The 15700-nt window shown below is 43.2% G+C and overlaps 2 protein-coding genes across 12 annotated transcripts in view; one reads left to right on the top strand and one right to left on the bottom strand.

Moving 5' to 3' along the window:
- The window catches only part of TMTC3 (transmembrane O-mannosyltransferase targeting cadherins 3), a 35674-nt gene extending 23181 nt beyond the window's left edge, over positions 1-12493 (bottom strand). Inside the window, exons 1-4 of one of the 2 annotated variants that reach the window (XM_083400953.1) lie at positions 12135-12493; positions 5234-5328; positions 4031-4246; positions 1702-1920 (exon numbers count right to left, since the gene is read on the bottom strand). In XM_083400953.1, the coding sequence (XP_083257079.1) occupies positions 1702-1920; positions 4031-4219 (408 nt within the window). In that variant the 5' untranslated portion in view covers positions 4220-4246; positions 5234-5328; positions 12135-12493. Of the gene's footprint in view, positions 1-1701; positions 1921-4030; positions 4247-5233; positions 5329-9790; positions 9902-12134 lie in introns of those variants that run through there. The other variant, XM_083400954.1, reaches the window with a different exon arrangement.
- Positions 12494-12710: 217 nt separating this feature from the next.
- CEP290 (centrosomal protein 290) overlaps positions 12711-15700 on the top strand; it is a 46494-nt gene continuing 43504 nt past the window's right edge. For 3 of the 10 annotated variants that reach the window (XM_083400906.1, XM_083400910.1, XM_083400909.1), the window contains exons 1-4: positions 12711-13051; positions 14259-14379; positions 14486-14563; positions 15523-15592. In XM_083400906.1, the coding sequence (XP_083257032.1) occupies positions 14278-14379; positions 14486-14563; positions 15523-15592 (250 nt within the window). In that variant the 5' untranslated portion in view covers positions 12711-13051; positions 14259-14277. Of the gene's footprint in view, positions 13061-14258; positions 14380-14485; positions 14564-15522; positions 15593-15700 lie in introns of all 10 variants that reach the window. The other 7 variants (XM_083400904.1, XM_083400903.1, XM_083400905.1 and 4 more) reach the window with 3 other exon arrangements.

Genomic DNA, 15700 nt, shown 5'->3' with positions numbered 1-15700 from the left:
TTTAGAACTTGCATTTCAAATCCATGGTTAAACTTCCACTCCAGTCCTACTCAAAGTGATGGTACACAGGCTGGTGCTGGTCTGCGAGTCACTGGCTGCTCAACCTCAGCGACTCTATTACCCTTCCCTGAGATTCCCAGGTATAGGGCAGTATTTAAATTCAACAAATAATAACAACAACAATATCACAGCCCAGCTTGGGCAGGGTGCTTCATGGACTAAATACAGTTGTACCTCAGGTTACATACGCTTCAGGTTACAGACTCTGCTAACCCAGAAATAGTACTTTGGGTTAAGAACTTTGCTTCAGGATGAGAACAGAAATTGTGCTCCGGCAGGGCGGCAGCAGCGAGAGGCCCCATTAGCTAAAGTGGTGCTTCAAGTTAAGAACAGTTTCAGGTTAAGAACGTAGCTCCGGAACGAATTAAGTACTTATGTATGGTACAGTCCCCCAGATCAGATAGCTTGAGAAGCACTGCTCTACACTGATTTATCTGGCTAAATTCAGAAGCTTCAATTGGTGCAGAAGGCAGCTGCCTGCAGGAATCCAGTGATGGGAGCACGTAATACCCTTTGCATTGGTTTGTTTCCTGGTCTAGTTCAAAGTGCCGCTTGCTGCCTTTGAAGCACTAAACCAGACAATGAAAAGCCGGCCAGAATTCAACACTCAGCATTCCTGAGCACTGGACTTGCTGGTTGGGGATGATGGGAGCTGGAGTTCACAACATCTGGAGGGCATGATGCAAAAGCTAAGATATTGATGGCACTCACAGACAAAGTGTATCTTTCGAAAAGGGGCTCAAGGAGCAGTCAGGCTTATGAAACTGCCCAAACTGAACACTGCAACAGGAAGAAAGGAAACTGCCTTATATGAAGTCAGACCCTATAGCTCAGTACAGTGGTACCTCCAGTTGTGCACGGAATCCATTCCGGAGCTCCGGCTGGATCCCGAGGAATTCGCAAATGGAGGTGCCTGTTCTGTCCATGCGCAAGGCAGAGCGCTTCTGCGCATGCAGCGAAACCCAGAAAAATACTTCTGGGTTTGCCGCGTGCGTAACCCAAAGGGTACACAACCAGAGGTACCACTGTATAGTCAACATTGGCCATGACTCTCCAGGATTACAGAGAGGGGACCTTGGCCAGTGTAGAGAAATCAGGGGTTGAACCTGGGATGTTTTGAATGCAAAGGATGAGCTATATCACTGAGCTTCAGCCCATGCCATAACAGGGATGGAAAGAAACAGAGAGAGAAAATTAACATATTAATCTAGGCCATCATCCAAAGGATTTGTTCATGCAAATGAACTATGTAGCTGGCAGAATTCTCTTTGTAGTTAACCCTGATACAATTCCCACAGCCAACAAGGTAAGCTCATTTTAAAGACAAGTGACAGCTTACTTCAATGCCTGCCATTGAAACCTACCACAGAGAAGATGACAAAAAAAATGCTCCAGTTCTACTCTTGGAATTTTTTTTTTACCGTGCCAAACCAACTTCTTGAGATTGTTGGAATTTGAAAGTTGACAAATTTAACACACCACGATCTGATTTAGGTCTGACTCAATACAAGGCCGCTTTCTATGTTCCTATTCTCCTTCCCAAGATAGATACAAGACTGTCATTGCTGATAGTTTGTCATTTGTCATTAAGAGAACTATTCTTTAACAAGAACTCAACAGAGCCTTTTCAGGCTTGCTTACCGCTTCAGTGTGTATTGGATGCACTGCAAAGAGTAAGGCAGCAACCAAACTGCTCCTGTTGTCCAAGAAAAGCTTACAGACCTTGAGGAAGACTATACAAACGGCTGCATGGAAGATGACGTTCAGGAAGTGGTAAGACACAGCATTTAACTCGCTGAACAGGTAGTTCAAACGGAACGTGAGCACAGTGAGCGGCCTGTATGACTTGTGACTTCGCTCCTAAAAAACAAAAACACACAGACCCACATGTAGATCGAACTGGGGGTGGGGGGTGGGATATATCCATCTTTGGGGTAAAATAGCTCAACTAGAGCATTAAATCAGAAGCCTAAAAGCAAGACGCATTGCAAATAGTTGAGTCTTCCCAAGAAGGCAGACACCATAAAAGAAAACCTTCCAACATTCAGAAAGATATTGCTCAGATGCAGGCTTCACAAATATGGTCACTAGCAGCAAAAAACCCTACCTTAAGCAATACAGTCGTACTTCGGCTCCCGAACCCTTTGGGAGATGAACATTCTGGTTTCCAAACAGCACAAACCCGGAAGTGAGTGTTCTGGTTTTCGAACGTTCTTTTGGGAAGCCGAACGTCCGATGGGGCTTCCACTGCTTCCAATTGGCTGCAGAAGCTTCCTGCGGCCAATCAGAAGCTGCGCTTTGGTTTTCGAACATTTCAGAAGTCGAACAGACTTCCAGAACGGATTCTGTTTGACTGCACACACAAATCCTTGCCCCTGAGACTGCTGGGCATTGTACAGAATTCATAAGGAAGCCTCATACTCTACATTAATAAAGCTCAGCACAATGTGATAACTTCCCACTGCTCTCCCAAGTTTGCTGGCTTGTGGAGAAGACTTGAGGGAAGCTTGGGAGGTTCCCTGATGTCTTTCTGAGCTTTGGATGCATTCACCCCAATTCTGCCTGTTCAGCCCAGTAGCATATAAAAAGAACCTGTCCCAACTCCCCTACGAGCTTATGTCCTTTGATTATTTGTTTACTGCAAACCTTGCAGTTTTGCAGATGGGGCTCGGTGTCTAGATCACACAAGCAGAGCCCTAGAACAAACTGCTGCAGATTGGAGGGCTTCTGTTCGGGGTTCTAGCCAGTCTTTCCTTCTCTGTCTATGCCTTGTTATATCTTTGTTCCTCTTCCTCTTAGTGGCCCCATTCCATTCCACTTCCCACTTGCTCTACAATCCCATAGTCAACCCAATCAGACAGCAATCCATAGCCATTGAGTCCTTACTTGCTTTTTTTTTTAACAGACATTTTTGGTGCTCCCGCAAACCTCATGGTTACCTTGCTCTGCCAATATCTCCCATCTTTTTTTTAAGGGTGCTGTTATTTTGGCAACATTTCTACAAGCTCATGAAGTCTTGAACTGGACATAGAGAAAGTAATATTGCTCTTCTCTTGGTACTACAGCTTGAATTATGTTCAATGTCCCTGTATTCCTTTGTCTCCAGGGATCAGCAACCTTTTTCAGCCGTGGGCTGGTCCACTGTCCCTCAGACCTTGTGGGGAGCCGGACTATATTTTGAAAAAAATAATGAACAAATTCCTATGCCCCACAGAGATACATTCTAAATAAAAGCACACATTCTACTCATGTAAAAACACGCTAATTCCTGTACCATCCTCGGGCCAGATTTAGAAGGCGATTGGGCCAGATCCAGCCCCCAGGCCTTAGTTTGTCTACCCATGATCAAGACTGTGAACATATACATTACAAAATAAAGTTTATGGAAGGTATAATACTAATTTTTCAGCTTTTCAAAAAATTTCATTAAGAACTTTAAAGTTTGGGTGTTGCGAGCCACTGGCCTACCTCAGATAATTATACATCAGCTTAGTAAAGGTACCCCTGACCGTTAGGTCCAGTCGCAGACGACTCTGGGGTTGTGAGCTCATCTCACTCTATAGGCCGAGGGAGCCGGCATTTGTCTGCATACAGCTTTTGAACAAAGCCCCTTCACTCCTCCTTTTGCAGGAGTAACATCTAAACCAAGAAATTTCTAACAAACCACCATGTCCCAATCTGGGAAGGTTGAGTTACTGGTTTCTGAACAAGCCAAGATATCATACTAGTTCAAACTGTGAAACGTCTTGGTTTCCCAGTATGGGTGGAATAGGAAATCATGGTTAGAGATTTCCTGACCTAATTAAAGCTTGCAAAATGGGAGGGAAGGGGATGGAGACACAGGCAAAAAAAACCTCAATCAAAAACCCGTTTAAGCCAATATATGATTGTCCTAATGTGGCCAATGTTTCAGCTCAGCAAGACACTTCAAAAATGCTGTCAATATTTCTACAGGATGATAATCAGTTACCTCAGACATCGGAGTCCCCCAGAAGTCATTCAGGAAGAGATTTTTTAAAGGAGTAGAAGGATGCAAATCTTTGTTGTCCAAAATGGCTGAAACATCGTCAAAAACAAAGCCACAAAACAGGCTGTTCCAATAGCAAGCTGCCACCACTCCAACTATTAGTGCAATTTCCTTTAGGTTAACATAAGCCATCTTCTCCGGAGCTCTCAAAAATGATAGCTGTGGAACAGATTCAAACATGTCTTAACAATCTTTTTCCCCCCATAAAAATTGGCATTTGCAAATCAAAATGGCTGATTTAACTAGCACAGCCTTTGCCAACCTAGTGCCCTCCAGAGTGTTTAAATCCAAGCCATATATTTCAGTGTTCTCACCTACTGGTATTTTGCCAGTGCGGTCATATGAATGGCGCAAAGGAGAAACCTACAAACCTGAATCCTGAGACAACAAGAGGAGTCATGGTAGTAGCGTTCATCCCTGTTTTAGGTGGCAAGGGGATAAGATTTTAGTCTGCAATCCCATACCTGGGAGTCAGCCCTACTGAACACAAATGATGATTCCTTATGAGAATACAAATTTAAGATTGAGCTGCTAGATTGAGTTTATAAGAATCATAGAAGGAGAGAATTGTAGAGTTTGAAGGGACCCTGAGGGTCATCTAGTCCAACCCCATGCAATGCAGGAATATTTTGCCCAACATGGGGCTTGAATCCACAACCCTGGGATTAAGAGTCTCATGCTCCACCAACTGAAGTATCCCAGCAGTAAATAATTACTCCTAGCTCACAGCACTGTAGTTTCATAGCTCTGTCTCTTAACCACTGTACGGTGCTGGTCTCCAGAAGCAAATTTATGGAAAATTCAAAATATTCTTTCACTAGTTGTTGCTTGTCAGGGTTTCAGGTCATTTCCCATCCTCATCAGTGAGATCAACCACATTATATATATATAAAAAAGGGAATTAGTTGCAGATACTGGCTTCTATTAACAACCTGGGGTTCACATTCTGATCTCAGAAACAAAGAGACATGCCCCAAAATAACACAAAGAATGCTTGCTGCTAAAAATAATAATTCCGTTATGCTCTTTATATTAGAAGGAAACAACTACCTAGATTTTATTTGGGGTGTGCGTGTAATAATTTAAAGCAGTATGAACCTGATGACCAGCGTCTGCTGAACATCTTTAATAAAATCTTTGACTTACATTTCAAGCACAGTATCTCTTCATTTAAGCATTTTCTTCTTTAAAAATCTGTTTTGAAGTCACTGTGACCAGAACTGGATTTTTATGGGTCTTTACTAGAAAAACAGAGAATAATAATAATTATTATTAGCAAGATAGTTAACATTTTGCTAAAAGAACTGTGATTTCCCCATACAGTTACAAAGCCCTCACACCCAGATAGTTGAAAGCTGACAAAATATATATTTTAAAATACTGCAAGGTCTAACAAACAGGATCGTATACAAATAATCGTATATACAGGAAATAATTTAGGAAACCACTCTTTAAATTACTTTCCAAACCATCTTCTGTTTCAATGCCTAAATAGGGCTTTACAACTGGCAAAGGGAACCCCATTAGTTTATATCTATTTTATAATTGATTTTATAGATGTAAATAGCTTAGAATCCAACTTGGCATATAAGCAGTTTATACAGTAATAAACAGTAACTAGTAACATTTGAAGATACCTGTTTAACAAACTTGGTCTCTAATATATCAGAACTGGTATATTATTGTAGCATGTTACAATGTACACGTCCCACATGTACAGTTAAACATTTAGGTGGAGTGTGGAGGAAGTTTTTAGCAATTCCCCCTCCCTACATCCCATAAATCTGCTCCAGAGGATTGGGGAGTCCCCAAGGGGCTGCAAGGGGCAGCGGAAGTTGCTAAACATTGCTTGCCTTCCTCTTCTGCTCACAAAAGCTTTAAAGTCAGTCTTGAAAGTGTGTGAAGAATGCTCAGAAGAGGGATCATAAACTCAGAGGTTTAGCCCATGCTTCACCCAGAGAAAATTCTATTTATGTCTGACTAGGAGAAACAGGTCAAGTTTTACAAAAGTGAACAATATACCTATACTGCTTGAATTTTGTACAAAGTTCACATTTTCTTTGTGCATCTTTTTTTTTGGGGGGGGGGGGCTCAGAGTCAAAAATACACAGCATTCATAAAGATCTCTCTGCAAGAGCTCTTTGCCATTCACCTCACTGATCACAGCCAGATGCCTATATGTGCACAGAGAAATCTAAAGCACCAGTATGAATATGAGAGCCTCTCCATTTGTGCAATGTTCTGCTTGCCTATTTGTAATAATATTTTAAAAATTGTCCAGTAGCACCTTAGAGACCAACTAACTTTTTTAAATTTCTTTTGACTACGTCAGACCAACATGGCTACCTACTTGAATCTTGCATATTTGTGTCCTTCAGAACTTCAGGTGAAGTATTCATTTCCAGTACAGTACACATTTAAGTTATGGAATAAAAAATTGTGATGTGGGGTGGGAATTTTCTAGCGCTTTGCTTTTCCATGGAAATCTGTCCATTTTTTTGAGTTCATTGCTAATCATTCCAATCGCAAATACAGTATTCGGCAACCATTTTTAGCTTAATTGACTCAGTATAAGTAAAATAAACATGTTATACTAGATTACTCTCTAGGGCATTATAAATTTTTCCATGTAAATTGCTTCAATTTACTTAGAAATGTTTTCTATGCCAACATTTTTTAGAAAACACACATCCCTAACATTCTACAGCAGAGAATTAAAACACACTTAGTAGGTTCTCTCTCTCTCACACACACACACATTTGGTGTGATGCATAGGTGAGAAATCAGAAGACAGTGAATGTATCTCACACTCTGGGAATTAGAAAATAAAAACAACCAAACATCAGAAAGTTCACAAGCTGTCAGTTAAGATCTCCAGAAACACACTACAGAGGAGAAAAAGAAAAGATGAAAACCAACAAAGAGAACTCTGTCTTCTTTTCTTCCTAGTGCTATTTAAAGAGCAATTAAATGGAGACCTGCCTGCCATAATGCACACAGAAGGGATGCAATTTTTATGTCAGGGAAGATGTCGCTAGGATATAGGCACCCAATGGGAAATGGGCAGGCTTCTGATACAAACTAAAAGGTGTATATAGGAGTCAAAATCTACATTAAAATGGATCATTTCTAAAGAGCTAGATGCAGCTAGACTCTCCCCATTATTAGTTTTTTTTTAAAAAAATCTTATTAAAGTTGGTATACGTGGTTCTCCTGATTTAATCCCAACAACAATCCTGTGAGGTAGGTTAGACTGAGAAGCAATGATGAGCTCCATGGCTGAGTGGGCATTTGAACCCAGGTCCCTCAAGGTCCTAGTTCCACACTTTAACCACGAGAGAAAACCATTTGGCATCCTCAGCTACAGAAGCTACACAGACTGCTCTTGAGAAGATTACCTTTGATCTGCCATCATGGACCAAGTTCTCACTATAGCAGGGATGGGGAACCTGTGGGCCTCCAAATGTTGAGGGCCTATAGCTCCTATCACCCCAGATCGTTGGACATGCTGGATGGAATGGTGCGAGTTGGGGGTCCAACAACATTGGGAAGACCGCAGGTTCCCCATTGCTACCCAAGAGACTGGGCAGGCAACTGAGCCTTCATATGACCCATATGACTATTAATATCAATCAAACACCTTCACTATATTCTTACTGGCACTTGCTAGAAACATTCTTGTTCAGACAAGCCTACCCAGATGTTTCGAAAGCTGGTGCAAGTTTTAATTTGTTTCAGTCCGTTTTTGTTTTCACTTTTCGCATGTTTAAAACTATTGCTGTATACAGTGGTACCTCGGGATGCAAACGGGATCCGTTCCGGAGCCCCATTCGCATCCTGAACATAACGTAAGACGCGACAGCGTGTGCCACAATTCGCCGCTTCCGCACATGTGCGTGACGTCATTTTGACCATCTGCGCATGCGGGAGTGGCGAAACCTGGAAGTAATGCGCTCCGTTACTTCCGGGTCACCGCGGAGCGCAACCAGAACGCGCTCAACCTGAAGCGTATTAATCCCAAGGTATGACTGTATTTCCCCCCCTCATAATATCATTGTTGCACCTATTTTGGAAACCACTTTGAGTTCTTTTCTACGATCAAGCAGTATATAAATTATATGAAATAAATAAGTAGCTGACAAGGTAATACTTCATCCCTAGGCAGGTACATGGACTACTTCTGTATGGGTGCACGCACACAGGAAAGGTCTCTAGAGACACAGAATGTCGTATTTCCCAGTGAATTTACCTTTAGCCTACTGCAGAGAACCTGGAACAGACAAGGATTTCCCATGAGTCAAGGGGGCAAGGGAATCTTTTGTTTGTATCTTCAGCATCTTCCCATCTTGCTAACTCAGCTACAAATGATTTCACAATTCGTCTCAAATGAAGAGGGATTATGCAAGAGCAGGCAACTGGAATTATACCACTAGTCTTGCCCCTTTTTTAGGCCTCAAGGAGAATGTTCGCTACTGAAAATATAGTCTGTCTGCAAAGGTGAAAGAATTTTTGGGAGTCTCCCCTTCAGTAAAGGGTTTGACCACCATTGCACAAAACTACTTTAAGACTTATGATCACTTAAAAGAGTTGCTTGTAAAAACATCAGTTGGACCTTTTCTTTGTAGCGCCTGCAGATCTTGCATGTAGCCCAACAGGTGCTTCAAATATAGTATGTTGAGAAGATTAGAAAGAGAGTTGCCAGGCCTGGAATGGCCCTTTGGACATTACAAAGATGGCTGTGCTTCATTTCTTTCTAACATCCAAGGTAGGGATCTCCCCAAATGGAAGGGATCTTGGCTAACTATGAGAAATAAAATGTGTTGGGAAAAATGAGTCATGGGTCTGGCTCATCCCTCTGTAGATTCACTCGGACAGCTCATGAACCATGGATTACATTTCAAATGACAATGCTGAGCACCAATGCCCTATGGGAGAACAGAAGTGTCTGGACATATTGTTGCACAAAACTAGATAGTATAACTAAGACACTGAATAGATCATATAGGGCAACTCAATGATGTAAATCTTCCTGAATTCACTCACTGTGAACAGAAAGACGTGTGCTACAAACTGTTTTGAGGAAGAAGCCTATTGTGCACTTGCGTTGTTAAAATGTGAATGGTGAAAGGTTGATTTCTTCAAAATGTGGTAGTCAGACTTTTGCCTACAGCTCAACAACTGAAGCACAGAACTCCAACCTTGTTGAAACAAGGTTGTTTCACCGATTACTTGGGTTTCCAGGTTCCTTTCAAAGCCCTACTAGTGATGGCCAAACTCGGCCCTCCAGTTGTTTTGGGACTACAACTCCCATCATCCTGAGCTAACAGGACCAGTGGTCAGGGATGATGGGAATTGTAGTCCCAAAACAGCTGGAGGGCCAAGTTTGGCCATCACTGCTAAACAGTCTTGAACCTTGCTACCTCAAGAAGGGTCTGTTCCAGAGCTGCTGTTCTCTATGCCAACATCTTGGTTGGTTATGTGAGCAAGCATGAGAGACAGAGCCTTCTTGGCAGTAGTGCTTGGACTATGGAGTACCTTCCTAGTATCTTTTTATAGGGAAACAAAACATGTTTAATCTTAGCAGGTTTCAACTGTATAATTTCTGCTGCTGGTTCTTATTTTTGATTGTTGCTTTTTGACAGGATTGCTTTAAGTTTATACTTTGCATAACGGCAAAAAACTGGAAGATCTAGAATGCTGACCTTTCTGATGGTAACCTGACAAATATAGGAAGATGAAGTGCGGAATTGTAATATGAATCCATTCTCCACACCTGGTTGCACATAGTTACCCAAATCTAGAAGATCACACACCTAGAAACATTTACAGTATGAGTTGGAACTGCTGGCAAACTTGTTTTCTCCTGCTCCAGAGGATGGGAACTGAACCAATGGCTTCAAGTTACAAGAACGAAGAAAGAAGATTCCAACTAAATATCTGGAAGAACTTTCTGACACTTGCAGCTGTTCAACAGTGGAACAGGCTCCCTTGGGAGCTCTCCTTCCTTGGAGGTTTTTAACAAGAGACTGGATGGCCATTTGCCATGGATGCTTTAGTTGAGATTCCTGCATTGCAGGGGGTTGGACTAAATGACCCTCAGGTTCCCTTCTAACTGTACAATTCTATGGTGCTTTCATTTTTAAAATTCAAACAAGCAACACAGGAAGTGACCTCATACTGAGTCAGCCCATGGGGTCCATCTTGCTCAATACTGTCTACAGTGCACTACTGACAACTCCTCTCAAGGATTTCAGGCATGGAGCATTCCCAATCAAATCTTCTGCATGCAAAGCACTGCACTACAACCCTTCCCAAAATCTTCAAAAGGAGTTTGTGATATGGTGTGGAAATCCATTGTTTGGAAGAGAAAAATTTAGAAGTCCCACAGGACAATTAGAAGTCTTTGGGCTCACACAGAGTAGATAGAAAAGCTATTGGACCGAGGCTTGAATCACCGCATCCAGTTATATGGTATATTAAAAACATCTTTGTCGAACTGGAGTAGAGTCAATTACTACTTTTGCACTAACCATTTGGCATTCGGAATTGCACTAATTGCTTTTAAATGTTTGTTTGTAAGGTATGCAAGCCTCTCTCTGAGCATAAAAAAGCAATAATGCACTTATAAGAGAGCTATGATCTTTTTATTGGTTCTTAAAGAGTCTGGGAAGTGACAAGCTGATAATACCAAGAATATTCACATGTAACAGATTATTCCTTGTCAGGCTTATGCTAACAAAAAAGGACACATGAATAATGAAAGAAGACAATTAGAATGCCTTTGGTTCAGTATCGTTGAGCATCCCAATTACTGGACTGTTCTTTACTCAAGCTGCTCAAGGCTGCTTATGATAAGAGGTCAAATAAAACAAAGCAACATTGCAGATGGGGATAAGCAGCCAGAACCACATTTTGCCTTAAAGTTTCAGGCTCCCCCCCCCCCCCGCCCCAGCTCAAAGTCTCTAAATGGTGAATAGATACAATATAGATACAGTCACCAACAAACATTAAACCTTGCTAATAAATTATCTATGTGGAACGAAAGTGATACCCAAGTTTATATATAATTACTGTGTGTGTACTCGGGTATATGTTTCCTCTACCCTCTTCCTATTCTAAAATGAGTTTTGTTGCAGCCTTTTCTCAAAAGCATTCCTTAACAAATGTTATTGCATGTAGAATATCAACAAAACATAACAGCAGTCACTTTACTCTACATTGATACTATCTACTTGATGAAATCAACATCGTAACGAAAAACGCCACACGTTACAGTATTTGTAAGGTTTGCTCATAACTTGTTACACAGTAACTGGAATCTCCACAGTATAAATACAGAGAAAGTAAGAGAAAGTAGCGCTTAAGCCCCATGTAACCAATCGTATCACTCAGTTGGAACTACTGTAATGTGCGGCCATTTAACTTCGCTGCGGCTTGAGGGTGCAATCCTAAACTCGCTTACTTCCGGAGTAGATCCTATGGAATGCACAAACACTTGCTTCCGAGTAAAGATGCACGGGATTGTGCTGGGCCTACGGTGCACTAAGAAGTTGGGAAACACTTAGGTTTTCCCATGGGCATGTGCAACTATTTCGTTGCAGCCACTATTTTCTACACAGAGAGCACTTTCCTCTCTGCCCCGCCCCCATATGCACGAAGAAATCCACGACTTAACTCGGGGGGCTTTACAAGCGTCACGTGTGAACACTCACGCTATACACTGCAAGCCTTTCCTTCGGACGACCATATCTTAGCAGCACATCCTCCCACCTTAAGGGAGACCGGGAGCTGCTGAATTGCACGCGAAGTCCAGCGCGCAATTCCAAAAGCAAAGGCGATATATCCCTACATCGGGTTGAATCCTGTACCTGGCATGGAAACTGCAGCGCTCTCCTCGAGAGTCGCGCAAGAAGCCGCACCGGGCAGAGCCAGGCACCCCCGCCTCTTCCCCTCCGTCCCTCTCCCGTCCCCGTCGCGTGGGGGCCAGAGAGCCAGCCGCTCTCTTCTCTCAGAACCCCGACCCGAGAGCTGCGCGCGATCCTGTACCTGGGTCCGCCTACGATGCACACGCTCTCCGCCATGTCTCGCTCCGCTGGTGCTTCAGCCGCACCTCCCAGGGAAAACCGAACCCGGGGCGAGCGATCGGAGCCTCCCTCCCGCAAGTGCGCACGCGCGGGCACTTCCCTCTGTCACCCACGGAGCTCGGCAAAGGATGCTGGGAAGCCCGACTCCCTCCCCCGGCATTCCAAGCGGCGGATACTCCGCCGGCTTCTGTCTCTTGGCCGGCGCGGAGCACCCTGGGATATGTAGTCCTCTCCGTGGCTCCCGCCCTTTCCCTTCTTCTTTAGCCTAAGATTTCTTCGGCGGTATCTTTTCCCTGCTGAAGGCCGCGGCATGCCGTGAACAAGCACGCCGGCACGCTCACTCGGGAAAGCGAGTCTGCCCTTGTTCAGTAGGAAGTCAGCCTCAGCGCGCCCCCGGTTCCCTTTCGGTCCGTTCACCTCAAGGCATGCCGGAACTTGTGGTCTTCGGCTGGGGCATGATGGGGGTTGTAGTCCCGCGGGAGTTTTGACTGGGCTCTCGCTCCAGTTAAGAAGATCCGGGTTCTTCCGGCTGAGGGCGAGCAGTGTTTGAGGGCGTCGCCTAGCAGCAGCGGCCTGCTCCGCCTCCTCCGTGAACGACTTGAGGAAACCAGCGAGCCAGAAGGAGGGAGGGAGGTTTTCGTGAACAAATAAACGCGGATTAACGTCGCCTGCACCTGGCGGGCGAGGCGGGGCTCCCGAAGGGGGACTAGCGGCCACTAGGCTGCCTTCCTCGCTGCCCGTTTGGCTCCGAGAGCGGAGAGGCGTTTCCTTGCCTGGGGAAACAAATGGCTGCAATCCTCGACCCGCTTCCTCTGGAGTAAACCTACTGGCTCACTGCGAAGCGCGCAGGAGAGGTTGCGTGGAGCCTCCGCATCCTAGGTATGCGGGGTAAAAAAGGCTCATAGCTTTGCTTTCTTTCCCAGCTGACCCACTTCGGAGGGTCTAGGGGCGCTTTCGAAAGGTTTATGACGAAGGCCTGTTGTGTGTGTGTGTGTTTAAACTCCTTTTAGAGAGTCTTGTAGTAGACATTGAAAGACCAGCCAATCTGTTAATCTCCCCCCCCCCCCCGTGAACCATAGGTTCAACTATATACCTCTATATAGCTATATACCTATAACTATATGCCTTTATATATAGCTATATACCTATAACTATATACTTCTATACCTTAGCTATATACCCCCTGTGAACTATAGGTACAACTATATACCTCTATAGGTTTAGGGTGTACTCGCTTGAAAGTGTGTGCGCTTCAGGACCATAGGGGTGTGGACTTGAGCCCACCGCATCAGGTAAGGACATAAATAACCGAGCCATGCTCACCTGGCCCCACATCCTGTTCTCACAGGGGATAAACAAGTGTTTGTGGGAATTCAGTGAGCAGGATCCTTGGCGTAAGATAATCCTCTCCCCTCCTGTGGTTCCCAGCAATTGGTTCTAATGCCTCCAACTGTAGCAGCAGAGCAGAGTAACATATCCTGCCTGGTAACCATGAATGGTTTTCTCCATGAATTTGCCCAGTGTTCTTTTAAAGCCATCCAAGCTGGTAGCCATCATCGGTCTCCTGTGGGAGCAAGTTTGATGGTTTACAATGTTATCCTCACTTGACGGATATGCTACGTTGGATGAGGGATGGAAGTGGCATGTGGAAACCTCACAACTACTGTATGAAAAACAAAAGGCACTGTCTGTACTTTAGGGTTTTCTTAGCAGCGACTCTAAAGTTGTGGTATTCAATCCCTTGTGAGATCAACAAAGCCATGCACTTACGCCGTTAGAGTTGTCCGTTCCCTCTCTTGTATGCTCAGGAGGGCCCCTCCTATAAGTGAGTGCTCCTCGTGAACTAAAATGGAAATGATGCTGAAGCACTTGAGCACACAAGCAAGAATGTTTTGATTCTAATAATGACCTGTTTTGTGTTTCTGTTTATATCATGAACATAATGTCTAGTAAACTTTTGCTTCCTTTGTAAATATCTTTGTAAATGTCTTTTGCTTCCTTTGTAAATATCTTTGTAAAGGGAATGACTACCTTTGTGGATATTTTCATGTCTTCTCAAAATACCTTTCTTTTTCTTTTTGTACAGAGATAAATGAACATTCAAGATGGCACCCATTTTAGAATGGAAGAAGGTTATGAGAGTAGATCCTGATTCTTTACCTCGTCAGGAGGAGCTAGCAGATACTTTGCTGGAGATGCTGGCTAAGGTATTTTGAACAGTGAATTGAGCATTTTATGTGAAGAAACTAAATGGATATAATGCTTAATATTAAACTGTTTAATAGTAATAAAGTATTTTGCTTTTATCTTTAGGTTGATGGAAGCGATCTGAAGGATGAGAACCCTGAACGTTTAATTCAGCTTTTTAAAATTTCTCAGTCACTAATGAGGGTCAGTACTGATGCATCCTAATTACTTCTGAGAAGCAAATTGTGCATGAGCATGAGCTTTCCATTCCAGGCTAGGCAGCAATGCAGAGTCTGTTTCCTCCATCCTAGGGCAAACTCTCTGCTTGCAGCCTTTCCCCTTCAGCCAAGTCAGCAGGTTCCCCCAACAGTAGTAAGTGCAGTTGTTCCTGTCAGGAGCATGGCAAAAGTCCATCTTGTTGTGGAAAGTCAGTCTTTTTCACTTAATCTATGATGGAAGTTCTGATGTTTGTGTCACAGGGTAATTACTGTTTTTTTACAGGGATAAATTAGAATTTTGAAGTGAAACATGTCATTTTGGCCTGCCCATCTACAGTTCCTTTGGTTGATAAATGCAGTTAGGAAAAATGTGACAGAAATGCTTTTTCATACTTAATGCAGTAGTGCAACCCTCTTGAATGCTAGTGACAGTGCCCTGAGTAATTTGAGTTTTGTCCTCCTGGTCTACAGAAAGGTGTACACCCGTTGAAAGATTCCCAGTCCTTAGTCTGAATAACCCTGTTAGGAAACAGTCTAATTTCCCTGGAGTTCTTCTTCTGGGTCTTAAAGTTTTCTACCCAATTCCTATCACAAGTGTGAATATTAGAAAGTTTCTTGGTTCTGATGCATAGTATAGAGGTTTGTTTTTTTTCTTTTTTTCTTTTTTTACCTAAGGGCTGCATGGATCAATTCCCAACCCCCCAGGAGCTGAAAAGTGGGCATGGTCATTTTTCAAAAGGGCACATTTGTAAATAGCTGTTGCTTGGTTTATATGATCTGCTGAAATTTATAATGGGTGCATTCCTTCAGACTAAAATCTCTGCTTGCTTATATTGTGTTTACCTGTGTGTAGCAACATGCATCTTATTTTAGTCTACATAATCTTGTAGCTTCACATGTAATTATTTGTTCTGGGCACTTGTCTTACTCCTATTTTTGTTGTAGATGAAAAATCAAGAAGTAGAACTGGCATTGGAAGAAGTTGAGAAAGCTGGGGAGGAGCAAGCCAAATTTGGTAGCATCAGTTTTTGTGGATAAGTAACACACACTTAAATGTATACTTGTATATTTCCAATTCTCAGCAGGGTCAGTAGATGATGATGGAAACTTCCTTTAGAAGTTA

This window comes from Podarcis tiliguerta (genome assembly GCF_965153285.1).
Source record: "Podarcis tiliguerta genome assembly, chromosome: 10".
Taxonomy (NCBI): Eukaryota; Metazoa; Chordata; class Lepidosauria; order Squamata; family Lacertidae; genus Podarcis; species Podarcis tiliguerta.
Note: the sequence above shows the minus strand (reverse complement) of the source record. Positions and strands in the feature narration are given on the sequence as shown.